Here is a 27,359-nt window from a genome sequence, read left to right on the forward strand (position 1 = left end):
TTAATGAGTTTTCCAGTTTCCTTGTAGAGAAACAGATCCGCCATCATTCTTAAAGAGGCAGTATCGTGTTTTCCAGGCACATAGTGTCATTTTATGGCACAATCAAGTAACTATGTTACCTTCAGTTGTTGTCGAAATGCTTTATATACCAAATATGACTGAAAAGAAATTTGACTTTCTGATTTAATGTCTTGAAATTGGGCATCTGTTTCTTTAAGAAGTCTTCTGAAGCTTCGCCTTCACAAAGTCATCACAACACTATTATTTTTTATTTTTATTACTCCAAATTCACCTGGAGTGTTTGTTGCTGAAAATCTTAATCTTAGTCTCATCTGAGCCAAGCAGACGGTTGTAATTAAAGTTAAACCTCACATTTACATTTGTGTCATAATTCCCAAACAAGCAGTTAGCATGTAGATATTGTCTGATGAATGTTGTGGAGATAAATTCAAGTAAACCAAGCAGGCAAAGGAAAACCAGTCTAACCGAGTAGCTGCTAGTGAAGAAGGGGTTTCAGTTATTGGAAACAGAAAGGCAATGGTGGACACGTTTCTGCTAATAGCAGAAAGGGCTAATTTTTCACTTTAGCTAACTTTGAAAATGTTTAGCGGAATAATTTGCTTGATTGTGTTGTAAACTTTTAGTTGAATAATGTCGCCATTTATTTTGAAGCTTTTGGTTAAGTTAAGAAATCTTCAAGTAGTTGGACGTTTATATGCGCGCTCTTATTTTGAAGGGAATAAAGTTTGTTTACAGAGCAGTTCCGTTTCCTCTGCTCACTTCTCTTTTTTTTTTATCACTATTTCATAAAAAAAATACACAATCAAAATAAAACAGCGACAGCAGAGGACAAGATATAAGCATTATTACTAGAGCATTTAAATTATGTCAAAGTTACAGTCATACAAGGATAAATATGAATTGAAGTTAGCACTTTAGCATTAGCGTCCGCTAGCGTTAGCATAGCTAATGTTTATGTTTAGTGTTAACTTTTGAGCTAGCAGAAAAATTAACTAAACGATCGTCTAACTGATTACAGTTAGTTTTGTTCAGAAACGTAACTCTATTATTTGCAGAAAATTAGCATATTGAAGCTTTTATTCATAGATTATGTCTAAAATATTCAAAAGAAGATATTTGCAGCTCAGTCGGTTTCCACTATGCATATTTTATTTAGGTATATTTCAACTATTAAAACAGGCAGTCATAAGCGTTTTTGAAAGAGTAATTTGATAAAGTTAAACATAACTTTCATTTACTTTAACAAGAGGTCTAATTAAAGTGGTAGCCATTGTAAAGTGTCAAACTAACCAATTTCTCACTAAATATGTAACCTGAGGGTTTTAGTTTTTTTTCTTGGATTACCTGAAATGGATGCAAGTGGAAACTCGGCTTTTCCAGTCTAAATTTATTAGGATTCATTTCCAACGTTTGGCCACAGACGTAATTTGGAGCTTTCATGTTTACATCCCTACAAGTTTTAGTGGAGTAAAAGTGCTGCGAAGTGATGAAGTGTAAATGTGAAGTCGTCCTGGGGACAACATAAAACCAGACAAAGAAAATTACTTGTATTTTCTTTTCCAGCACGGTGTTCATTGGATTCTGCCCCATCTGCTGTAATCAATAACATGACCGTCTTGTTTTTTTATGAAACGCACTTACTCTTAATTTCATCCACCAGTGGTTTTAGAGAGAAGAATGTGGAGTTACCTATAAGGCTTTGACATTATAAATCACCTCTTGAGACCAGATTGTACGGCAGTATCGATTGATCCTGATATATCACTGAAATTTACTGTCACTTCTGTTTTCAATTAAAGATACAATCACTCAGATAATGACTTAATTGGATTTTACAGAAGATTGAGTTTTATCGCCTTGTGCTTTACGAGTTTAGTTAAGGAAGGCCGTTTTATCACCGCTGCCGCTGACTTGTCCTTCTGTAGCTGCCGGCCCGTGTACAGCGGCGGGAAGAAAGTGTCACAGGGTCGCTTTTCCTTGAGCTGCCACGGCCTCCATGAATCACGGCTTCCGGTAATAGATAAAATCAGGCCGGATCGCGGCTGACAGAGTGATGGCGGCTCGTTACAGACAGGAAGTCTGCAAAGCTCAGAGGTGAAGGAGGAAATATTTAAAACTGCAGAGGCGAGTTTTAAAGACACTCTGAGCTTCATATTCTGACCAGTCTGAGGATGCAATTTTTAAATATTAAATGATTGATCATTTGATTATTTAATACTGAAGTAGATTTTTACCAAATACTTTTTTACTCGAGTAACTTCTTGGATGGCTACTTTTTACTTTCACTTGAGTAAAATATGTTGAAGTAGTGCTACTTTTGCTCTTACCCTAAATACATTATATGACTTTAATAGAAATAAATCATTAATGTTAAATCAGGAATTTAACTCAGATTACTGAATCAGACGCATCAGTGACTGTTTTCCTGGCTGCAGGCCAGAAAAGAATGACTGATCTCTCTAATCCAGATGTCAACCCAGTTGCTCTGAATGGGTTTGGGGATTTTAAATCAGCCTCTGTGTGACAGGAGTCCTGAGTGGCGGCGACGCCCCCGATCAGCCGCTCACAATGAGCCGAGGTCAGCGCCGCTCGACCCCGCAGTCATTAAAACAGAATAACTGTCCGGACGCGTCTTCACGCTGCAGAACCGAACTTTGAATTTCTGTTTGTATTAAATATTAAAACTCAAAAGCACCAATACATACATAACTCTCCTGTGGCGTCACACTTCCGGGAACTTTGTAACTGACAGCCAACTTGGCAGCCAGTTGCTAAGGAGTTGCTATGACAACAATAAACAAGCCATGAGCTCTCGCCTCGTTCCTACCATAAAAAATATAAGAACATTAAAACTATTGCACAGATACATTTTGGAGCATCTACCCAGCTCTGTGTAACTGAGACAGACTCAAAAAGGTCATTTTCTGACAGAGCAACAAATGAACCCAGAACTCATCAACTGGCCCGGTTTTAGCTTCACCCACTTCAAATCCTAATTGTTGTATTTCTTAACTCAAACATAACAGAGATTTCAGGAAAATCCCCAACATCACATCAGCCATAAAGTTCTGCAGAACCAGTTTTTGACCCAAACACACAGACACACTAAGGTAAGCGGATCACAATGCTGCTGTGGTTTTCTGTCTCTTCTGCTCATTTCTTCACCTTTTACCCACCAGCAGCAACGTCCCACCACAACATGCACTGATGCATCATGGGAACTCCCAACTGGCATGATGCACCGAGATGTTTCCTTAACTCTGTCATAAAGTCAAAGGATCAACTAGCGAACTACTCATTAAGTCATAGAAATATTTACTGAACTTCAATGTGTGAGTTAGTGAAAAATAAGCTTTTTATTAATTGGGCAGTAGTATGTTTTCCACGCATGTAGAGCCATTTTATAGCAAAATCCACTAACTGTTACCTTCAGTTGTTAGAAGATGCTTTAAGTATCAAATATGAGTTAAAAGAAATTAGATTTTGTAATATAACACCTAGAAATTGGGCCTCTGTCTCTTTAAGAAACCTCGCCTTCAGGAACCCATCACAACATGGCTCCTCTTTTAACCCTTTAGCAACGTTTTGCCAGCGTTGCTCTGAGCAGCAGCTCCTATAACGAGCTCAGCTGACCCACCAGCTGTTTGCTAACTGCTGCTGGCTAGTCTGAAGGAGCCGAGCGGGGGAGGAGCCGTGTCTTGAAGGCGGAGCAGAGTCCACTCAGGCATTTTGGGCAGCTGAATGGTTGCCATGGAGATTAAAGGATTTCTCAAACATGAAAGAATCCGAGCAACCCTCCAGGTCTGTTCTGATGAGTGAATAACATTATAAATGATGTAAAGGTAAAAATGTTTTTACCGCCCCTTTAATTTTGTCACGTCTCCAAGACGATGGTTTTTATCACTTTAAATAAAAAGAAAAAGGCGGGAGTGGGAACCTTTTCCCAGGATGCAACACAATGAGGAAGTGATGAGCTCAAATGGAGAAAACTGCTAGTTTATTTATTTGTGTGTAATATTTAATGTATAATTTATGTTTTTCAAGATTTTTAGTTTTAAGTGACAGTTGTTGATGATGGAAAATTACCAAATGTTAAAAAGAAAAAAGAACAACAAAACAATCAGTTTTTTATTTTACTAATAATTTTAGGACAAACAACAACTTTCACATTTTTATTTTAATGTTATGCAGAGTATAATATCTAATTATGAATTTCTAAATCTTTCATTTCTGAATAATTTGGAGCTTAAATTGGAGCATAAATTTTAAATTCAAATTAAATTTAAATCTTTTATTAACTATATCTAGAGCTGCAACTAACAATTATTTTAGTAATCAATTATTCTATTGATTTTTCTGACAATTGATCAATTAATCGGATTAAAATTTTGCTTCTTAGATTTTTTCAAACACTAAATTATTTTCTGTGCAATAGTAGATATACATTAAACTATGAAAATAAACAAATAAACCAGATTGTTATTTAAATAAGAAGATAATTGACTAAAAGTCAACAAAATGCCTTTCAGTTAAAAATCTGAAAATGCTATTTTCTTTTTTACGGTTTCGGCTTAATTGCTGCTCTGGTTGTTTTGTTCTGTCAGAAATTTCCTTTCAGTCTATAATCCATCAATTACTAAATTAGTTGATGATCAATCCGATTAATCGTTTCAGCCGTTTGTGTTTCTTTCTTCCTGGTCGTTTCTCCCTTTCCGGTGTAACTGCGCTCTAATTTCCGGTGCCAGTTGTTTATTTCGCAGTAATGATCCCGACATGGGTTTAAATAACCGCGCAGAGCATAAAACACGGGCAGCCGCGCGGCGTGCACAACTTGCAGCGCATCAAATTAAAGGGAAGCTCATCAGCGCGGTGTAAACTTTTATTCCGGTTTGTGTTTTCCCCCAACATGAATAAATTTATTGTGCGTTCGCCCCGCAAGCCTCCGGTACTTTAACTCCCACAAATCTACTCGGCCGGCACAAACAGCAAAGCCACTCTAGTCACCTTGAAATTTCCTCTGCTATTTTCCAATTAAAAGCTTAATAGCCCTGGAGACGGGCTCCATGCGGTGAAGTTTACCGGCTCTTATTCTGTGCGAGGCGCGCCGCTCGGATCCCATTATTTGCTTGAATAAACCTTTTTTACGGTCAGAACTGGGCCCGGCTTTGTCCGGTGTTATGTTTCAATGCCCTCTATTAGTCCGGCGGACGGGACATATCAGCGTCCTCAGCGCAGTTCCCAAAGGCCCTTTTATACACGGAGAGCTAATCATCTAAGTTATGCACGGCAGTGTGAAAGGTGCGAAAGCCGTGCGCATGCGTGCTCTCTGTTCTGTTTGTTTGGATTAATTTTTAGCGCCCTGAAGGAAATGAAATGAATCAGCTTCAGAGAGACAAAGGCGATGTTTGCTAACAAATAAAGAAGGTTTTGAAATGGCCGTGTGGACTTCAAGTTGTGATATTTACCTTAAAGACCAGAAAATAAAACACAAATACAAAATGGCTCAATTTGACATTTGGAAAATAAATTTGCTCAATGGGAACACTAAAAAAAACTTGTTTGTAGATTAAAGGTTTTGCCAAAACTGCATGGAAACATTTTTTTTTTAAGCACATGAGTCACGTGACCAACAACGGATGTGACCCTGGCAACCACGAAGAAGATAACAGGAAGTTAAAAAATGGTAGCATTTTTCAAATGGAGAATGTGGCTCTGCACCAAGGGCGCAATGTGTAAAGGGAAGGGAAAATCTATGCATATTTGAATTAACCTGCAATTTTTTTATTGCTTTGTATCATGTGCAATTAATAAAATGTCAATTTACAGTTTCTCTAAGACTCATATTTAGTGGAGAAAAAGTGTTTTTTTTTCTGTTGTTTTTTAAAGACATTTATATTTATATTCCATAAAAACGTCTAAAATATTTCAGCTGGTCAAATTTTCCTCTGATGATTTTTCTCAAATGATGGATTCAGTGAAATAATCATTCTTAGATTTTTCACATTAATATTCTATTTATTAGAAAATTGCCTTTAGAGTTCTTGTGAAAATCACAAAATATAAATTGCCATATTTTTACTTTTTTTTTTTTGAATTTGTGAAGCCGTAAATAAATAAATAATACAGCCTAGATTTCCTCTAAAAAATATTTTAAAAAATAATATTTTCCATGATGCCGATAGGGGGGCCCGCCCAGGGAAAAGCTCACTGAAGGACCGCCTCTGTTTGTGAACAAAACAAGACATTAAAGGATGTAATCTTTAAATTCAGCTTTTATTGTATTTGTTGGATAAATATGAAGGATAAATCTGCAGAGCTACCTTTCAGGGGGTTTTATTGTTAATTTGTGTGTTAAGCGGGATAATGTTCTGCTCACATACAGGGCCGGCCCAAGGCAATGTGAGCTAAGCATCTGATTGGGGCCCCCATGACAAAATGCTAAATATAATTTAAGGGCCAACTGTGGAACCTCTGGAGATGATGGTTCAAACGTTATGGACAACCCTGACCATCATGAGACAGTCTTAGGAGAGCAGAGCATCTTCAGTCAGAGGCTTCTTCAGATTTGCTGTAATACACACTGCTGCAGGAAATCTTTCCTGCCAACAGCCATCACTATCTACAATAAAATCAATAAAATGTCATTTCCCTTTGGGATCAATGAAATATCTTTGAATTTGAACATACAGCATCAGAATAATCACCAACTCCTTGCCAATGTTGGAGTTGCCAAAAACTAAAAATATAAAAAATTAAATCAAAAAACTAAAGATGATCATGATAGAAAATAACAGTAATAATCTACTAAAATACTAACCGAAGAAATGTAGGAAATGTGAGTTTTATAATGTATTTATTTTTAAACGGGTTGATTTTTTTATTTACTGGTGAGATGCTAATGATAGTTAGCTACAGGAATGTTAACATATGGTGTTTACATGCTGGTTTTAAGGGGCCCCAGATAAAAATCCGGCCCAGGGCCCCAAACAGTCTCGGACCGGCCCTGCTGGCCTGGATATGTTTTGGAGCGTTTGGTTACTCGTGTCAGTGTGATGCGTCTCTGCGCTGTCAGCGGATCCTCCGCTCCAAGCCAACTCCTCTTGTCTTCATCCTGCCATGCGTGCACTTCCGGCTCCATCTCCCTGACTGATCACCGCAAACCTCCCGCAGATGTTCTTGCGCGCACAGGAAAACCCGCCGGCAGAATGAACGGTTACGGATCCCCGTACCTGTACATGGGGGCCCCGGTGTCGCAGCCCCGCGCCCCGCTCCAGAGGACGCCCAAGTGCGCCCGGTGCCGGAACCACGGCGTCCTGTCGTGGCTGAAGGGACACAAGCGCTACTGCCGCTTCAAGGATTGCACCTGCGAGAAGTGCATCCTCATCATCGAGCGGCAGCGCGTCATGGCGGCGCAGGTGGCGCTGCGCCGCCAGCAGGCCAACGAGAGCCTGGAGAGCCTCATCCCGGAGTCCCTCAGGGTGCTGCCGGGCATCGGCATGAGCGGGGCCGGCGACGGGAGCCAGGGAGCCGCGCCGGCGAGGAGCGAGGATCTGGAGCTGAGGTGGAGCGGCGCGGAGCCTCCGCAAACACGCACAGGTAACCAGCAGCAGAAAACCCGCAAATTTGAATTTAAATGTTGCTTTTTAAAAAGTTGATCCGGTTAAAATACCACAAAAACTCTCGATAGTTGCATAAAAACACCTTTAACGATTTCTGAGGTTTAGATCATTAAAAAAACACAACAAATATTAGGATTAAAGTGCAAATATTGATTTAAATGTTTATTTACTATTACAGTACAGATAAAAACCAATAACCATTGAAAATGTGGAAATAACTTCTGAACTTATTTGAACATGTTTTTAATTTACAAATGAAATTCATAAATAAATGTTTTTAGTCGCGCTAATTCAAATTATTCAGTTAGTTTAGTTTATTTATTTACATTTTACCGCCTGATCAGAAAATGAGTCGATGCTCAATTTTTACACAGCGAAGATTAAAAAGTTTCTAAGATTTAGACTTAGACTTAGACTTAGACTTTATTGATCCTTTGGGAAGACTCCCTCAGACCTAAACAGACAAACAAACTTTTTTATGAGATCCAACATCAGAACCAACGACGCGCTTCCGAACCTGAACAAGATGAGAAATATGAATATGAGTTTTGATCATTTAGAAAAATGATCAGTTATAGACTAACATCATTCTTGCTTATTAATTATCTAACAACAATTAAGGATTTTTACATTTATTTTGAATTTCTATTAAAATACCAATGTAACGAATATATCAAAATGCAACAACTTAAAGCCTTTTATTTACATTCATATACATTATGTCTAATATTACTAAGAGCTCAAATTACAAATAACACAAAGAAAATCAGGTAAATAAAAAACAAAGTAGATAAAAATGTATATATTTTTAAGTTATATATATATATATATATATATATATAAAGTTGATTTATTGAAGTTTTGGTCCAAACAGAAATAATGTTGGCCCGGTTTGTTTATATTTTCTCTTCTTCTGCATGACTGACAAATCTCTGCTGTTGCTTGGTAACAATGTTATCTGATGATGACGTAATGCAGCTGGAGTTATGATGGATCGGATTACTTAATCTGTAATCTGAATTTTGCTCCTTTTAGTATGATTTTAAAAAATCTGCAAGGTTGAGATTTTTTTAAAAATTTGATTAAATTATTCAAGGAGACGAAAAATTCAATGTAACTGCAGTTTAGTAATAAAACACGCAGCTTTTTAATTACATCCGAGAGAAAAACATGGAATATTTTATCTGCACCTATAAACAAATCAAAAACAATGAGACATAAGAAAAGCAGCTGCAGGTGAAAAAGACGGCAGAGTTTCATCAGGCCACCTTTAATATTTCCTGTTTTAAATATTAAGAAATTACTAAGAAAAAAGGAGATTTACCAAAAAACAAAATCTGAGAAAAAAAACGTGCAACGCAGAAAAATTCTAGATTTTTCTGAACTTTCCTCTGTTGTGTTTTTTTTATTTACTTGTTTTTATAAAATTACCAACTTTTCAAACTCAGAAAATTCTAATTTTTTCCTTGAAAATTTATCAGATTAATATCAAAATTTCGACTTTGCAGACTCAGAAAGTTTAAAGTTTTTTTTTCTAGATTTCTTAGTTTTTCTAGAAAATTTGCAACGAATCAAACCCCAGAAATGTCCCGAGATTAACGTCAAAATGTAAATTTGTTTTCAAGCAACTTTTTAGACTTTTCTAACTAAGAAATTGCCTTTTGTTTCTTTTTTTAAAAAAGAAAATGACTGAAATATTTTGGCTGAAATCTGCACCTCTTAAGAAATGACATTTTCTCTGATATTCAAGCTGTTTTTTTCAGCGCATGCGCAGTCCTGTCTTATTCCAGCTGATTCCTGTTTTCCTTCTTGTATTTTGAATGTTTGGCTGACAGACGCTGCGGATGATGGCCAAGACGAGGCGTCGGGAGGTGAGAACACCGGCAGCTCCAGTGAGAAGGAACCGGACCCGGCCAGCTCCCCGGAGGGATCCAAGCCCAGCAGCTCCTGCTACACCCCGGAGCCGCCGGAGGCCGCCGCGCAGCCCGACGACACCCGCTACAGCCTCCCCAAAGTCGGCGGTGCCGACAAGGAGGCCAAGGCCGAGAGTCCGCAGCGACACCCGTCCGCTTCCGGGGAGCCGAACCTGCTGATCGAGGGCCTGTCCGGGTCCATCAGCCTGCCGCTCAGCCTGCGGGCCAACCGGCCCCCGCTGGAGGTTCTCAAGAAGATCTTCCCCACGCACAAGCCGCCGGTGCTGGAGCTCATCCTGCGGGGCTGCGGCGGGGATCTGGTCGGAGCCATCGAGGTGCTGCTGTCCAGCCGGAACCCGGACGGGAACGCTCACCCACACGCGGAGCCCCACCCGGTATCGGACGGCCTGGTTCTGCCGCAGAACGGACACCTGTTCGAGCACGCGTTGGGCTCCTACCACCCGGTGTCCTCCTCCGCCAAATGGTCCGTGGGCTCCGCCTTCCGGGTCCCGGAGTCCCTGCGGTTCGGCTCGGACTCTGCGTCGGGCGCGCTGGGTGTCCCGCTGCAGCACCCGTCCTTCCCGCAGCCCGCGCGCTACCCGCTCATGCTGCGCAGCTCGCTCACGCGCAGCCAGAGCGGCCCGTTCGTGCACAACGACGTGACCCTGTGGAACACCGTGGCGCTGCAGCAGCAGTACCAGCTGCGCTCCGCCGCGCAGTACGTCTCCCCCTTCGGTCCGGCGGCGCCCGCGGGCGCCAGCGCCTCGGTGTTCCGCGGCTCCCCGATCATCCCGTCCAGAGCCGCCGAGGAGCCGCGCATCAGCATCCAGGAGGAGAGCTGCACGCTGGGGCCCAAGGCGGGCCTCTACTCCCCGGAGGAGGACTACGAAGAGCGCTCCGACTCCGCAGACTCCCGCATCCTGAACGCATCCACCTGAGGCTTTGACCCGCGCCGATGTGAACGGACGCAGAAATGTTTCTGTTGTTTAAACCGGTTGAACAACACGGACGAAATGACTTGACCAAAACTGGATGAATGTGACAGACTGAGCTTTTTCCTGTCAGCATGTTTCTCTGATCAACACTGCATGTCCGAACCGCCAAATAAAACTGATCAGCTTCATTTCTTTAGAGTTTGTCAAGCTCTTCTTTTCAATTCAAGCTAAATTTACTCAAATGTTGCCATTTATTTATTATTTTTCATGCATTTAAGAACCTTTACAATAAATAAGGATGGAGCTCCATGTCTTTAAAAACATTGACTTAATTTGTTACAAGTCAAACTGACTTTAACATGGAAACTTAACTTGATTATTTGTAACAAATTAATAAGCTTTTTTTTAAAGTTGGATCATCTGTTTTCTTTTTTCAGTGCAACTAAATTGTCTGACACGAGTTTAAAAGGGATAAATAAACTAGTGAAAGGTTCATAGACATAAGTTTCAAACTGTTTCTTAGTAGGAAATGATCTGATTTATAATCCATAATCTCTCTCATCAGACTGATTCATTGGGATTTACCAGGATTATTATTATTTTTTTCTCATTTTCACACAACTGGAATAAATATGCAATTAATTAGATCTTTGCAATTTAGAGATCTACAAACGTTTCATGTTTTTTCATATTTCTCAACACTTTGATTTATGATTTTCCACTTTTAGGGACAAAAATAAGAAACAGAACAGAAATATCCTTTTATTGTCTCATTATGAAAACAGCAAAGTGACAGCTAATAGATTCACACAAAGGTAGGAATATAAAATAAATAACAACAGAATAAAGAACGACATACTGTATAGTTAGGTCAACATTGCAACATAAATGCTGTGCAGTTATTAAAAAGAAAAACACTCTGAACTAAAGGAATGTGCAACTGAGTTTGTTAATTTAAGAAGTGTACAAAATGTTGATGCATTTTAGCATTAAAATGACATTAAACTGTTTAACAGTGGAGATCCATTCAGCATAAAATTCAGTTAACAATCTTTATCTGTATTTTGGAAATATTAGTGCAGCGCAGTCCAGTTGCAACATGTCGTTTTTGCTCCAAGTCTCTTTTGTTTTGGCTTCTTAAAAACGTGTTAAGTGCTGCCATCTAGCGGCGATACACAGAAATCCAAGAAATTTGGTGTAAGTTCAAACAAGTCATTGTTTTCTTCCGAGTCGTTCCTTTCAGTAACAGAAGGTTTGAAGGACAAAAACCATCTTTTTTGACTAATTTTGTTAATTATCTGGTACATAAGCTGGCAGATGACCCAACTATTGATTTAAAATCTACACAGCTTTTAACAGGTAGATGGCTGGATATTACAGTACATAACAGACCAAACTGATATTCCAGTTTCTGTTTCTGTTGATAAGAGACTGGGCCTCTCTGCTCTCCCCCAAAGAGCTGTCCACTCACTAACAGATTGTCTTCGGGTTGTTGGGCTGAAGTTTGGCCGGGAACATCACCAGGCTCCTCTACTGCACTGGATCCGGGAGGTTGACGCTGCCGATTCATCCGCAACCATACTGGTACTAACATATAGAAAAAGGTAATAAAAGGATTAAAACATGCTGCAAAATGTGTATAAGACACAACAGCAGGAATAAAGTTTTCAACATGAAAAAGCCTTTTACAGCTTTTCAAAGGAAAACAAATGATCAGAAAGGTTGATAAATATGACCAATATTCATGTAAACGTTCAACAACATGAAAAAACAAACTCCAGATTATTACGGATCTGTTGGTTAGTCAGGAAATTGACTGAATGTTCACCGGCTCGATTTTTTTCAACACTTAAACTCCGTAAACATTCGGCATGCTAAGCTAAATATGCTAAGCTAAATATGCTAAGCTAAATATGCTAAGCTAAATATGCTAACACCCAGCCGTGTGGCGAATGTGATGTCTCAGAAAAAATTTACCTTCCAGGCGCAGTGAATAACTCAGACATGTGGAAAGTAAATTGTCCTGAAATGACTTGGTTCCCCTGTGATTCTGGGCCCAGTCAGTGAATGAAGTCCGTTAGTGTTAGTTCAGAGTTAAGTCGAGACTTACCGATTCTATTTCTAACATCTCTAGATTTGATAGGAAACATTTAGTTTTAACCCAGGATTTCTGATGCTATACTGTACACCCCAGAGCTACATAAACAGAATGTGACTCTATTAGAGTAAAATTAACTCTGCTTTTGCATAAAGTCTACTAACCAAAACATTCAACACTTTTTAATTTGTACCAATATTTCTAATTAGTTCATCATACAAGCGCAGAACAACAAACACAGTCTGATCAATGTTCAGCTTTTTATCTGTTTATGACAAATTTGCACTTTTTGTTACAATCTTGGCTAAATATGAACTTAGCGACCATTTGAAAATTTAAAACAGTCGCTGTTTGTGCCCAGGTAGAGCATTAAAAAAATATTTACCCTCTTGAAAATATGAAAAAATATTTGTCCTATATGTTAAATCACGAGTTTGTTAATTAGCCAAATGTTGTCAGACAGCTGAGTTTAATTTTACCCAGGTTGACTACAGACGCATGAAATCACTAAAATAAATATAGGCTAAAATATCTTAGAAAAGCAACACATCGTGCTCAGGTGAGAAACAAAGCAGCTAATCGTGTTTCCATTGATCATGTAATTACAGTTCAATCTGGAGAGACTCAGACGGAGATGAGAAGACAATTAGAAGAGTTTATTGACAAACAGAATTTAAAGTCTTTGGTGCTCGGGCCCCGGCTGGGGATAACGGTTATCGCAGCGTTAGCGATAGGCTTCAGATGAGCATCCCCGATGCTGTTAGGAACGTCATCCCCCAGGGCCCGGCACTGGTGGTGGAGGTTGAAGAAGGGTGCGGGCCTCAGGACCGGGCGAATGGAGGAGAAGGGGTGGTGGTGGGTTGAGCTCGGCTGGAGAGCGAAGGACGCCATGGATGAAGGTCCTTATCAGCTGGGACTTGGTCGATGATTGGACGTGACGTGGCTTGGTCCGGCGTTGATAGGTCGACGATTGTGGGCAGGTCCCTTCAATTAACGGGTTCCGGTGGGGATAAAAGAGTCTTCCAGTTTGAATTTGCGCCTAGGCTTCATTTTGACATTTTGAAAATAAAACACAGCAATTAAAAAAAAAACCTCTTTAGTCAATAAAACGTTTTGGCACTAACATGAGGCCATATCTCGCAAAACGGCAATGGAAACTGATTTTTACGAGTCACATGATCAAGAACCGGATGTTGCCTCCGGCGTAAACCACGAAGAAGAAGACGTCAGGAAGTAGTTGGATGATGGTGGCGCAGCGTGTTTTTAATGGCCGAGGGAACAAACTTATTTATGCAAGATTTTAATTGTGTTTCTCACTTAATGGAAACACCGGAAATGTGAAATTGTGTTTGTTTTTCAACATCAGAGGAATATTGACAACTTTTTGTGCACATTTGAAATGGAAACGCAGCTAGTGACAGTCATCGGTCGGGAAAAGGTGCAAAACATTTTCTAAGGTTTGGGACTCCAGCAAACCTCAGTGTGTGAAATGTTATTCCATTCATAATGACTCAGTCTGGAGATCAGAAAAGAACCAAAAAACATCAGCAGGCCTCAGATAAGGTCAGAGTTCACGACTCAACAGTGAGACTCAAAGAGAGACCAGCTGAAAATGGGCCAGAAGCATTTTAAAGACCCACAAAACTTCTGAGAAAATATTCTGTGAACTAACAAAATAAAGATGGAACTTTCTGGAAGTTTTCTCCTGTCATATTTTGGGGTAAAACAAAGAAAAAAGATTATAGTGATAGTTGAACACGGTGGTGGCAGCATGACGGTCTGGAAAAATGGATTCCTGTCCTAAAGCAAAAACATTTGGTTTATACAGCAAGACAATAACTCTAAATATATCAGCGGGTCCATGACTGAACGACTAAAAACATGAACCCAGACATTCAAGAGGAGCCTAGTCAAAGTCCAGATTTAAATCTGATTGGGAGTTCGTACCATGACTTTCAGCAGGTGGTTGGAGCTTGGAAACCCTTGAAAACCTTTGAAAACTCTCCAATGAGTTAAAAATCCTCCACCAGCCATTTATCACACAAAACCAGATTATTAGGGAAACATCTATTCAAAAGTAAAATAAATATTTTAAAATGTCTAATTATAAATTAAGATTTATAATTACAATTTAAACCCTGTGAAATAAAAAGAAATAAGCCTGAAAGAAAGACAGACAGAAGCATCCTGTTTATCGTTCGCAGTCTGCCACCTAGTGGGCGGACTGGGACTTTCAGCTCCTCTCTGGAAACATTCAAACTTTATTCAGTCTGTTTGTGATTTCCAGGACAGAGAACTGGATGTGGAGATGATCTGAAGTCCAGACCAGAACAGAAACATTCAAAAAATAATAAAATTCAAAAACGTTTAAAGTTCAGAAGCTAAACTTCAACGTGGTGAAATGATTTAAGAATGCAGAGGTTGGGCTGTGATCCACAGAGTGTGATAGTTTCCTGCCAGCTGTCCGGCACGTCCTCCTGTTTGTTGCACGTTAGGCCATGAGAGGTCAAGGTGTCAGAGACAAATGCTGTCCCGCTTGTTTAGCGTTCAGCTGCATGTGTCGTCTGTCCATCAGAGGCTAATTAACGTAGCAGCGACCCGCTGCACCGAGTAACCAGAGGTCCGGTTACAGCGGGACGAGATGCTGTCGGTCCGTCAGGCCGCAGAGGTAAGACTACAAGAAAACTATATCAAAACTACAGCAAAACCACAAGAAACCAGAGCAAAACTAACGAGAAGCTAAAGCAAAATTACAAGAAACCACAAAAAACTACAACTATATAAAAACTACAACAAAACTACAAGAAACGACACAAAACTAGAGCAAAACTAACGAGAAGCTAAAACAAAATTACAAGAAACCACAAAAAAACTACAAAATGCAGCATGAGAGAGACAGACTTTATCAGATCAGCTGATTGGACGGACAGATGGTTAGATAGATAGATAGATAGATAGATAGATAGATAGATAGATAGATAGATAGATAGATAGATAGATAGATAGATAGAGTACACAAAAACTGTTCTCAAGTAGGAGTAGAAATACTTCAACATATTTTACACAAGTAAAAGTAAAAAGTATCTGTCCAAGAAATTACTCAAGAGTAAAAACGTATTTGATAAAAAAAAATCTACTTAAGTACTAAATAACTGATCAAATGATCAATCATTAAATAATTGATCATTTGATGATTTAAAAAATTACATCATCAGACGGACCACAATATGAAGTTGAGTGGAAATGTTGGTATTTTAAGGTGCAAAATGACAATAATTCATATAAATAACAATATCAGGCAAAAGAAAATGTTTCTAAATCAAAATGTTTCTAAATCAGTTTCTTTCAATAAAAAAACTTATGAAACTTTAGCAAAAGCTGCAGGTGTGAGTCTGTCTGGGGAAGTTTTGGTTAAAACATGTTTGTTTTAGAAAATCCAAAAATTAAAAGTAAAAAGTGTTAAAGTACAGCGTAGTAAAAAAAATACTTTTTCAAAAAAAGCTACTTAAGTAAATGTAATTGAGAAAATGCAACCAGTTACAACTAAACTCTTCAAATTGAGAAATTCTATCATCAACGGAAATGCAGCTAGTGGCGGCCATCTTGGATTTTCTGTGGCTAACGTTTTAAACGTCTGTGTCAAGTAAAAGGTTTTGTTTCTTTTGCATTTTTCCCTCCATAAAACCCACCTTCATTTCATAGATTCCTTAAGTACATTTACTCAGATGCATTTAATTACGTAAGATTTTTGAAAAATTTACTCTTTAAGTACTTTACTTTTAAGTAGTGCTATTCTTATTTGAGTATCATTTTTGGTTACACTATCCACCTCTGCTTACAACTTTCTAATGATAAATAATCTATAAGGTAGCATTTCTCCAGTTAGAGAAAAAAAGAGAAACTTTTCTTCCGATCCAAGATTGTAACATTTTTGAAACTCCTCCAGGAAATCAGGGGGTTCCTCTCCAAAAAAAGACCAACGATCACCATGTGATCCAGTGGAACCTGTTAGATCAACTCCCTGAAACCTGGAACTGCAGAGCGGATGTTTGGCATACCTTGAGCAGACCGTTAAAAAGCGCCTGACACAGACAACACTTTTCACCTGGGCGCCCCGGCTCCACTCGGATCCTCTTGTCCGGCCGTCCGGCTCTGCTACTTCAAAGCATTCCTGGTGTGGAAACGGCAGCCCGGGGCTGCCCGCTCGTAACCTCCGCAGTAAATTAAGGAGAAGAGGCGAATAAAGCTGCACCTGCAGGCCTGACGTCTTCACCTTCGGCACATGGAGGAGCAGTTAGGAGTCGTCATCTGGAGGAAAACACGCTGTTTAGAGCCCGCACTGTCGGGAATGTCTAAGGGAAATAATATATTTGTTAAACACGCAACATCTGTGAAATTACTGAAAATAATCGACCTTTTGTGTTGATGCTGTCAAAAAAATTCAAAGAGAGACATTTATTCAGCATATGTTGGTTCATTTTTATTGGTTTACTTGAAAATTGTAATAAAAAAACAACACCTTTTTCTCTTTATCCATCCGTCCATCCGTGACGCGAACCCAAAATGCCTCCACGTTCTCCTTTTCACGCCACGCCGGCCATTAATTTCCCCGCCGTGGACAAAAGCTTGGAGGCCTGTGGCGTCTTATCTCACGGTCCGTTCCCACAGCAGTCAGTCGACTCTGGGTAAATAACTGCTTGTCTTCTTTAATCCTTCAGTAAATCTTACTTGAAGTCAGCAAAATGCAAACAAAGGGACATTCTTTTGTCTTTAAGAGCCTCAGGTCACAAGTAGCGATACTAGAGCAGGAAAAATTTGTGGCTCTCAGATAAATCGGTGAATATATCTGGATTAGATTAATCTTGATGGGTTTAGGATTATCAGCTGGAAATATCAGAGGCTGGCTCTTTGTGAGTATTTGCGCTCCATGCTGACTTACTGTTTTTGCTTTTTAATCTCTTGTGGGATTGTTGTGAAAACATTATAGTCGTCCTCTGTAGTGCCTGCCAGGAGGGCAAACTTCAACCTGCAGTTTGTTTCACAATCGCTGCGTTTCTATAACAAATGTGTGCAAAATGTAGTCAATATTCAGCTGGTGTAAAAAAAACAACATAATTTCGCAACTGATGTGTTTCCATTAAATAAGAAACGTAATTAAAATCACAGTGAATAAGCTTGTTGACATGGTAAGTCATTAAAAAACTCTATTTAACTACTACTTCCAGTTATCTACTTCATAATTTGCGTCTGGTTGTTGATCATGTGACTTGCTTGAAAGGAAAGAAATGCTTCCATAGAAGTTTGCAAAATAAACCAATTTTATTTATTTATTTATTTTTTTACAAAACTGTGTTTAAAAAGCTATTTCAAACAACAGTAGGGCCCATAATTAATTCATTTTGTTAATTTGGCTAAAATATAAAACACATATCTATCTATATAGTATCTGTATCTATATATAGCTATAGCTTGGTGCTTTTGGGGCCCTCTTGTGGTGAAGCAGCTTATCTCGCATATGCCTGGGCCCGGCACTGTGTAGACCCCTGCTAGCTAATGATTAGCTTTCTTTTTGATTATATACAGGAATAACTTTATGCACCAATGTTGAATTAAGGTCCTATATAGCAGCTGCTAACACTGATAAACTAGCATCCTTTCCACTTTTCAGAAAGTCTTGATCATATTATTATTATTTTCAGTGAAACATTACCTTACAGTCGACCGTTACCATCCACAGCCGCTAGGAGGACTCTCTTCCGTCCCGCCCCGTGAGACTGCAGCGCGGTCCTATTGGCTGGGACCGGCTGTGGAGCCAGCCAATCAGAGCGCGGGAAGCCCAAGCCCAGCGCGGTTCATAGGAGAGTCACCGCCGCGTTTCGGCTCCAGAAGGAAGTTGGACGTGTTCGCGGTGCGACCCTCATTCATCCGCTCAATTAACATCCAATTAGCCTTCAAAGCTGGAGCCGGGACGGCGTGTGTCATCCATCAAACCCCGGAGAGCCTGATTACCGCTTCCCCCGGACCACCGGCGGCTGATTGCGGCTCCGCCCGGACCGCTGGAGGTGAGCCGAACTGGGTTATGGTGGTTTTTAATTCAGGCTGCAGAACCTCGGTGCTTTTAGCTGTCTTTATTCTAAGTTAGTGACTTAAAAATGACAGTTTAGTGATGGCCAGATACATGTCCAGACAGAATAAAACTTTAGCTTCATAGTTATTTTGTGTCTTGTGGTTTTTTTTTCACGCTTTTAAAACTTTTTATTTACTTTGTTTAAGTTTGAGGATTGAAGTTACTGCAGTGGAAAACTGTAAATTAATATCTTATTGAGAACAATAATAAAATAGCTACATTTGTTAACAAGCTTATTGGTATCAATTTAATAATAAGACTCAGTTGTCATAAATATTTATAAGGAAATCATAATGACACTTCTTCTAAATAAGGGCTATTTTACAGGGTTTTATTGTTATTATTATAATTTCCCTAAAAGGTAAAGAAAAATAAATTTATCTCCACTTTTGGGTGTTTTACTAACAATACAACATTTCTAAGAAAGAAACTATGTTATAAACTAACTTAAATTAAGCTTTTAGTGTGTTAGCTGGAGGTGAGATTCTTATAAATAAAAGGATATTTATATAAATTTGAAGTCTGCAGGGTTGGTTTTGAATATGAAAGCAGTAAAACGAATGTATTATTGTTGTATTTTTATGTCTTAGTCTTAATGTATAGTTTTTAATATGTGAATTTGAAGGTTGCACAGTTTAGACAGGAAAACCTGTATAGAATTTAGATTTAAATATTTCATGTATTTTAATTACCAACCAGGGGCTGCAGTTGTTAATTAGCTCTTTATACTCTGGACGCACCGCATTTTGAGTGCATTGTTCCTGTCAAATAAATGAAATGAAAGTGAAAATAATAAGTTTTGAGTTTTTAGATGACTCCAGGTTATTTTATTATTGTAGCTCCTGCATCACAGATCTGGATCAAACTTCAGGAAAATAGTAAAACAGCCCAAACTCCGAGTTAATTCAGATCTAGAGCCGTTAGTTGCTTTTGAACCACAGTAAATGAAACACCGTTTTAATAAAAACGTTTCAACTATTGATGACTTTTATTTTGTGCTTTCATGACGTAAAGCGCTTTGAAGAGCCTCGTTGCTTAAATGCGCTGCTCGAATAAACTCGACTGATTGATTTTTGCAGAAATAACCCGCGTTAAAAGCGGAGGAGGAGGACATGGCAGACTTTGAAATCGACGTGGAGAGCCTGGAGGCGGAGAGCGACGAGCAGCCGGAGGACTCGGTGTGCTGCAGCCGGCCGGGCTCCGCGCCGCTCGGTGAGGACGACGGGGACGGGGACGGGGACGGCGGGAAGGGCGACTGCAAGCCGGGCCCCAGCGACCTGAGCTCGGGCGACCAGAGGAAGCTGAGCCGCACGCCGAAATGCGCCCGCTGCCGCAACCACGGCGTGGTTTCCTGCCTGAAGGGCCACAAGCGCTTCTGCAGGTGGAGGGACTGCCAGTGCGCCAACTGCCTGCTGGTGGTGGAGAGGCAGCGGGTGATGGCGGCGCAGGTGGCCCTGAGGAGGCAGCAGGCCACGGAGGTCAGTGCAAAAACATTTTACCCCTTAAAAATGACGGCACCACTTCTACCGTTCATAAATAGTTTATATCTTATCAATTAATCTATAAACAGTAGATAAGGCAATGCATAATAATAGTTATTGATCAGGTCAGAAGGAGACTGTACGCCAGGGGTGTCCAAACGTTTTGCACAAAAGTTTCCAAACTGAAAGTATTCAGGGGCCAAAATGTTCTTTCTCTTTTCTCTGCACAACAATGAATAAAACGCATAATATTTTACGTTCGCCTAAATGTTTACAGTTATTTAACGTTTTGGGTTTATTATGTTCACATTTTTAAGTTTATAAAATGTTTTTAGTTTATTCCCAGCAACTAAAGTAAAAACTTTCTAACACAACCTTCGCTGTATGTAGCCTAATGTGATGGACGGTTGTGCCAAAGTCTGTTTGTGGCACGACTTATTATGAAATAAAACAAAATCAAATAAAAAGTCTTTGTGTTGTACTTAATATTTTCCATTTAAGCAGATATAAACTTGGCACGGAAAAATTCATCCAGTTGGCCAAATTTGTGCTATTCTTGAATTACAGTGAAGGGCCACAGAAAATGAATCTAAAGGACCAAACGTGGCCCCCGGGCCACAGCTTAGACGCCCCTGTAGTATGCTAAAAAAAAATTACATTTACAAATGCTTATTGTGCTCACAAGCTAGTCTGAATTTTTTAATACAGCAACTCTAGATCCTTATAGAGGAATGTTTTTTTTTACCCACTCAACAATAAACTAAACTACCGTAAACGAAGCGTGTAATTCGTAGTCAGTTTCTTACTGGAAAAGAACGTGCAAATTATTAGATCCAAAACAGTTAATAGGGTTCTACAGATTTACATTATTAAAAATAATTTAGCTAATTTTGTAGGTATCTAATGGAAAAAACTGGAAAACAATTTAATCAGTTCTGGTGAATAAAGTCAGGATTTAGGTCAAGCTTTCTTTAATAATGATTGCTGTATTTATTTAAGTTTATTAAACTAATTAAAAGCAGCTCTGGGCGAAGCAAAGTTTGCTTTTGCATAAAAGTCACTGGTTCTTGAGGAGAATGAAGAAACGTGGTGATTTGAAGACGAGTTCTTTCTGTTAAAGCCAATATTTTCTATTGTGAGAAGATTTTATTTGTTTGTGATAATTTTTTTTTACCAAATTAAAGACAGAACGTCTCCATCTATATCCAATACCTGAACTGGGGGCCCAAATTTGTATTTTTCTGGAGCTGAAGTCTGACGCCACATGTAATCAATCCAAGGGCCGCAAACAGACCCCGGGCCACACTTTGGACACCCTAGTTAGATAAAAAATAAGTGAACAGGTTTGACTCACTATTTGGCAAGAAACCAGTAGATTTAATCTCTGTCTCACCCTTAATTAATGCATAATAAACAGTTATTAGTGATTTATAAAGTGCTTAGAGATGAATTAATAACATATCAATTAACTGTTTATTAACAATCAATAATGGGGGCATTATAGTAAAGTGGTACCAAAATAACAAATTAAGTAAATACCCAAACATTTTACTCAATTAGTAAGAGCAGCACTTCAGCATATTTCTACTCAACTAAAAGTAAAAACTATCCGTCCAGGAAATTACTCAATAGCAACAAAAGTATTTGGTAAAACGTTTACTAAAGTACTGAGTAGCTGATCAAATTATCAGTCATTTAATAATTAAAAATCACAACATTAGAACTTTACCAAAATGTAAAGTTAAGTGGAAATTTTGGTGTTTTTAGGACAAAAATGACAAAAATTCAAATAAAAAACATAATCAAGCAAAATAAAATGTTTCCAAATCAGTTTCTTTCAATAAAAATTGTATGAAACTTTAATAAAAACTGCAGGTGAGTGTCTGGGTCTGGATTTTTGGTTAAAACATTTTTTCTTTTTCATTCAGTGGGAAGAAAATCCACAAATTTTACTCAAGTCAGAGTAGAAATACATTGTAATAAAATCACCCAAGTAAAAGTAAAAAGTACAACATAGTAAAACTATTTAAGTATTATTTTTAAAAAAAGCTAGTCAAGTAAATGTAATTGAGTAAATGTAACTAGTTACTACCCCACTCTGCAAATTAGTTGCTGGTTTTTGAGGAAGGTCAGTTTATGCAAATGAAGTCAGTTTCTTTTGTCGTTTTGTTCCCACAAAACATCCTAAACATCTGTTTAAGTTACAAAAACTGAATTTGATTTAACTCTGCTCAAACCTGATTCTATTTTTATCCTTTATAAGAATCTTGATTTCCAATAATCAGTGTTTAAACTCTGTCCCTGTTGTTAGTTTGACTTTTTTCTCCACAGTTTTTTTATTGAAAGTATACATAAATATAAATAAATACAAAAATATGATTAAATGCAGTTACTGTTTGCCATTTGGCACATTCTTTATGTTCTTGGTGTCCTCAAGAAGAAAATTATATATATATTTTTTTACTGCAGCAGTTTGCCATATTTACATAAAAAAGCAATACAGTTATTATTATCACTTTTATAATTTGTCACCTTAGCAGCACATAATGTCGTGATATTTGAAGTCCATATCTATTTTTGATATTTTAAACCGACGCTATCTTTTGCATAATAACACAGTTATTAATTGACTTAGTTCAGTAGTTTAATAAATTAGTGCAATTAATGAAATACCAGAAGCAGAAACAGAGTTTTGAGTAAATTCTCTTCATTCAGAGCCTCACTGTGTTTAACTATAATTATAATACAGTTCAAGTTTTATAATTATTTCCCCGACCTTTAAAAATCACAACTTTAATATTAGCAGAAACTTTTCATTTTCTGATTTTATTTGCACGTCTTCAGCTTCTAGTTTAGGATTTTAGCTTTTTGTTTGTTTTCTTTTTTTTATATATTCACAAATTATTGGGGAGAAAATAGCAATTTCTCTCCAATAATTACAGATTTAAAAAAAATCAAATGAACACATAAAAGTTATCCAGTTGGAATAAAAGAAACATCTAAAATAGTAAAACTAAAATATATTTAACTTAGATTAACATCTGCGGACATTTTAATAGATTTTTAAAATATTTAAACAATTACATGTTTTATTTTCTTAATGATGTGCTTTAAAAGATGCTCATGTGAATGTTTACTATGTATGAAATGAATTAAAATCATATCAATTTGCCTTATTTTTATTCAATCCAATGTCTGTACCTGAACTTATTTGTCAAAATAAATATACATTTAAAACACTAATTTTCTATTAAAATTTACTTTTATTGTTTGCTTTTTTCTCATTCGGGTTATACTTTTTTCTTCATCCTACAGTTTGCTAAAATATCGTAAATACTAATTTGTGTATTTAACATCTAAAAGCTTAAATTAAATAGAAGATTTACATCCTGGGATTACTTTTGAGTCACTTTTTAACGCTGTGATAACATCAGAAACATGAGTTACGGCCCATTTTCCCTTTATGTTATTCTAAATTATCCAGACATTCAAGCTGAGCTCAGTTGTAACTAATCAGTTATTGCTCAAGAATCAAGAAAACTTCCTGACAGCCGGGTTGAATGTTTTTCTTTGCTCTTCCCTGTGCTTTAGGATAAGAAAGGGATTTCTGGGAAACCGATTCCAGCGGAGAGGAGGATTTACCAGCGACACATCCGACCCTCGACGATGCTCGCCAAAAGCATCCTAGAAGGTAAAGCGGCAGAAATATAAACCTTTCTTTGCAAATCTTCCAAAATCCCTTTTTATTCTCGTCTGTTTCTCCGTCAGTCATAAAGACTTTAGGAAGGGATTACTGCGGCGGTAGCCCAGTGGGCCACAGATATCTATTTTATTATCATTTATTTTTAGTGAATGTTTGACAGACTTTGTACTTGCTGTAAGTCAGTTAATTGTTTTTTAAAATAAAAACAAGCTCAATAATTTCCATTTGTTGTTTTTATTGTTTTTCTCTTTTTTCTTTTTCTACCAAAAGCTTTATGATAAAACTTTTCAGTTTGGTGTTTTGGTCTCAACTAGCCCCTTTTTTGAAGGATAATTTTGTTTACAGAAACTTCATAATTAATTTTATTTGTTGTTTTGTTTATTTATTTTGGATATTTAAAATGTCTTCCAGTTCCAGTGTTTAAATATTTATTGGAATTTAAAGTTTATTGATCTCTCACAGGGTGTTATTGCATTATTGTGCCATTATTACTATTATTTTACTTGAAAATGATCTCTAAATAACAATATTATTGTTTATCGTGATAACTTCAGGGACAATTTATCATCCAGAAACATTTAAACATTATCGCGACAGGCCTAATCATAGACCTGTATCAGGTGAGATATGCTAATATTTTGAGATTTTTATGAACATAATCAATACTGAGCCGACTGCTAATTTACAGAATGGAAAAAATTATATTTTATGCTGGACATTTTTGCTAAACTCTGGCAGAAATTTGCCAGTAAACGTATATTAGGAATTTGAAGTAAATGAGGAACTACCTAAATTAGTTTTTTTAATTGTTATGTTAGCTTATTGTTTTTATTAGGAAATGAAAGGAGAAAAACACGAGACAACATGAAATATTTGTTGACGTTTTGTGCTTCCAAAATGTCTGTTTGGGTTGATTTGTGGCTAAAAGTGTTGATTGTGTCTTTTTTCACCAATTAGGATAAGAATGAAAAATAAAACGGAAAACTCTCCATTCATTTCTAAATTAATGTTTACAACAAGATGGTTTCTTTTAAACCTTCCTGAATAAAAAACCTGGTAAACTGAGAATCTTCAGACATGTTTGGTTTGAGACAATAAAACAAACATTTTTTGCAAACAGTGGCGGTTTTTGATACGGGCAGTTGCCCAGGGCGGCATCAGGAAGGGGTGACACACCTGATAACCAGAAAATAAAATCTATCTCCTCTGTCTCATCTGTCAGTTGAATCCTGGACATGTTTGCTACTACTAGTAAGCATGTGTAGTGGAGTAAGTTTCCCTTAGATGCATTGAGTACTGGGAGATTGTTACCTGCTTTCTGCGACATAAAACAAATAAAATCAGATAATTTCTTGTGTTTTGATTGGTTGGAGTGCGGCAGGAGGAGAGACTTGCACCGACCGCCATTCCTTCAAGAAATACAACTGCGTATATACTTATATTTCAAGCTTACAAAGTTAAGCACAATGATTAATCACGATTAATCACTGTGCTTGAGTCTGACTAATCGGGATTAATCGGAGCGCTAGACTCAGATTACTCTGGTAAATATTTTTAGTCAGTTGGCAGCACTGATTTAAAGTCAGTTGTTTTTCTGAATCGGATCGGTATCAGCTGGTACTAAACCTCAGATATCGGTATCGGAAGTGAAAAATTGGATATCTATCAATGTATTGTAATTCGAATTAAAAAACTTTTTCTTTAGCAGATAAAACTGTCGTCACTCTTGCAACATGTGAACCACTGTTAGAATAGAAACTGAACGATTTAAACGAGCAAATTTTGACCTGCTAACGTTTTCCAATGTCTTTTTCTGTGCTAACAGGATACCGTCCGGTGCAGCCGGATCCTTTCCTGGCGTCCAACGCCGCCCTTCCTCCACCGCTGAGCGACCGCATGAGGAAGAGGAGGGCCTTCGCCGACAAGGAGCTGGAGACCATCATGCTGGAGCGCGAGTACAAAGAGCGGGAGGTTCTGGAGAGCAATCAGGTGGCCGCCGGCCCGCTGCGGTTCCCGGCCGGCCTGGTCCACCACGCCGCCGCCGCAGAGTTCAGCGCCTACAAGGCCGGCTTCTCTCCGCCTCAGGTGGAGCATCAACCCAAAGATCTGTGCGGCTTCCTCGGCTCCGGCTGCCTGGATCTGCCGGCGCCGTATCCCAGCAGCGCCGCCAACGTCGAGTTGATCTCCTCCAACGTCAGCGTGGCCACCACCTACCGCCATTACCCGTTGCAGCCATTGCGCGGCGCCAACACCGGCGGCGGTGGCGGTTTTGTGATGTGGCCCCGCGGCACCGCCAACCTGGGGGACGCTCTGCTGTATCAGCAGTGCCTGTTCAACGCCACGGCGGTGCAGAACATGAAGCCGGGCGCCGTGTGGGAGCCTAAAGTGATGCCCACCGAGAGCCAGCCGCCGGCGCAGGAGGCGGCGGCCGGGCTCGCCGCCAAACTGGAGGGGTCCCGAGCAGCCGCCCTGCTGGACCCCAAACCTCCCAGCGCCTCCCAAATGAAGGAGTGCTCGGCCTTCTCTCCTCCAAAACGCAGCTTCGGACACTCCTTCCCCAGCAACAGTCATTCCCACAACCTGAAGCTGAGCAAGGACGGCGCTAAGCTGTCCATGAAACTCGACTCCTTTCACAGCCTGGTCCAGAACTCGCTGGCAGAGAAACCCGGCGGGCCGGACCTGAGGGCGCCGTACTGCAGGGAGCTGCTGCAGGAGGCGGCGCGCAAGTTCAGGGAGGGAAACGGCAAGGATGTATCGACCAAACCCACGGGGAACAAAATGGCGTCCGGCGAGTCTCTTTCCTTCTCGGTGGAGGCCATATTGAAGCGGCCGGCGCCGGCGGTGAGCCGAGCATTCCACTGACTCTGACCAGGATCCATTTTTTTGCACTACAAAACATTTCGGGCTCAAATGAAAACACAAGCACTGCTTAAAAAAAAAACTGTCAGTGTGAACTTTGTTTGTAACATAAATGTACAGGATATAATATTTTACATGTGCATGTTTTAATAACGTTATTGTGTAGAGTATTTAAACATTATCCAATGTTTATTGTTTCTCATGTCAATAAACTGGAAAAAAAAAAAAATCTCAATTTTATTTTATTTTCAACTTGAAGAGTTTTAATGTCACTTTGCAAAATATCTAAAAATATTTAAATTAATGAATACACAAATGTTTCAACACTTAAAAACAGAATTTTAATTTACAGTTTTACCAAATACACTAAATGACCTAATTTTCAAATTAGATGGAAATTATTTTTAACTAAGGCTGAAATGATTAATCAGATTAATTGATTAATTGAATTATAACTGATTTAGTAATTGATTAATCGCTAACTGGGGCATACAAACTCAAAAAGCCATCAGCTGATGGGACAATGTACTCAGAGCAGCAGTTAAGCCAAAACTGTACCAAACATGTATAGATTGGTTGACTGATTGATTAATTGATAGATAT

The 27,359-nt window shown here is 38.8% G+C and overlaps 2 protein-coding genes and 1 long non-coding RNA gene across 3 annotated transcripts; 2 read left to right on the forward strand and 1 right to left on the reverse strand.

The window, feature by feature from the left end:
• Nucleotides 1–6,939: 6,939 nt before the first annotated feature.
• dmrt3a (doublesex and mab-3 related transcription factor 3a) lies at nucleotides 6,940–10,684 on the forward strand. The gene is made up of 2 exons (XM_028033568.1): nucleotides 6,940–7,617; nucleotides 9,476–10,684. Exons 1-2 carry the CDS (start codon nucleotides 7,074–7,076, stop codon nucleotides 10,489–10,491), a joined length of 1,560 nt encoding a protein of 519 aa, XP_027889369.1. The 5' UTR covers nucleotides 6,940–7,073; the 3' UTR covers nucleotides 10,492–10,684.
• A 1,182-nt stretch (nucleotides 10,685–11,866) lies between these two features.
• LOC114154057 (uncharacterized) lies at nucleotides 11,867–18,342 on the reverse strand. Its single transcript, XR_003597465.1, has 3 exons — nucleotides 18,297–18,342; nucleotides 16,692–16,938; nucleotides 11,867–12,075 (listed from the first exon to the last, which is right to left on the reverse strand). It is a non-coding gene; the product is annotated as an uncharacterized LOC114154057 (long non-coding RNA).
• Nucleotides 18,343–18,400: 58 nt separating this feature from the next.
• On the forward strand, nucleotides 18,401–26,869 carry dmrt2a (doublesex and mab-3 related transcription factor 2a). The gene is made up of 4 exons (XM_028032819.1): nucleotides 18,401–18,648; nucleotides 19,793–20,191; nucleotides 23,786–23,885; nucleotides 25,723–26,869. Exons 2-4 carry the CDS (start codon nucleotides 19,826–19,828, stop codon nucleotides 26,757–26,759), a joined length of 1,503 nt encoding a protein of 500 aa, XP_027888620.1. The 5' UTR covers nucleotides 18,401–18,648; nucleotides 19,793–19,825; the 3' UTR covers nucleotides 26,760–26,869.
• Nucleotides 26,870–27,359: the final 490 nt, after the last annotated feature.

This window comes from Xiphophorus couchianus, chromosome 12 (assembly GCF_001444195.1).
Source record: "Xiphophorus couchianus chromosome 12, X_couchianus-1.0, whole genome shotgun sequence".
NCBI classification, from domain to species: Eukaryota; Metazoa; Chordata; class Actinopteri; order Cyprinodontiformes; family Poeciliidae; genus Xiphophorus; species Xiphophorus couchianus.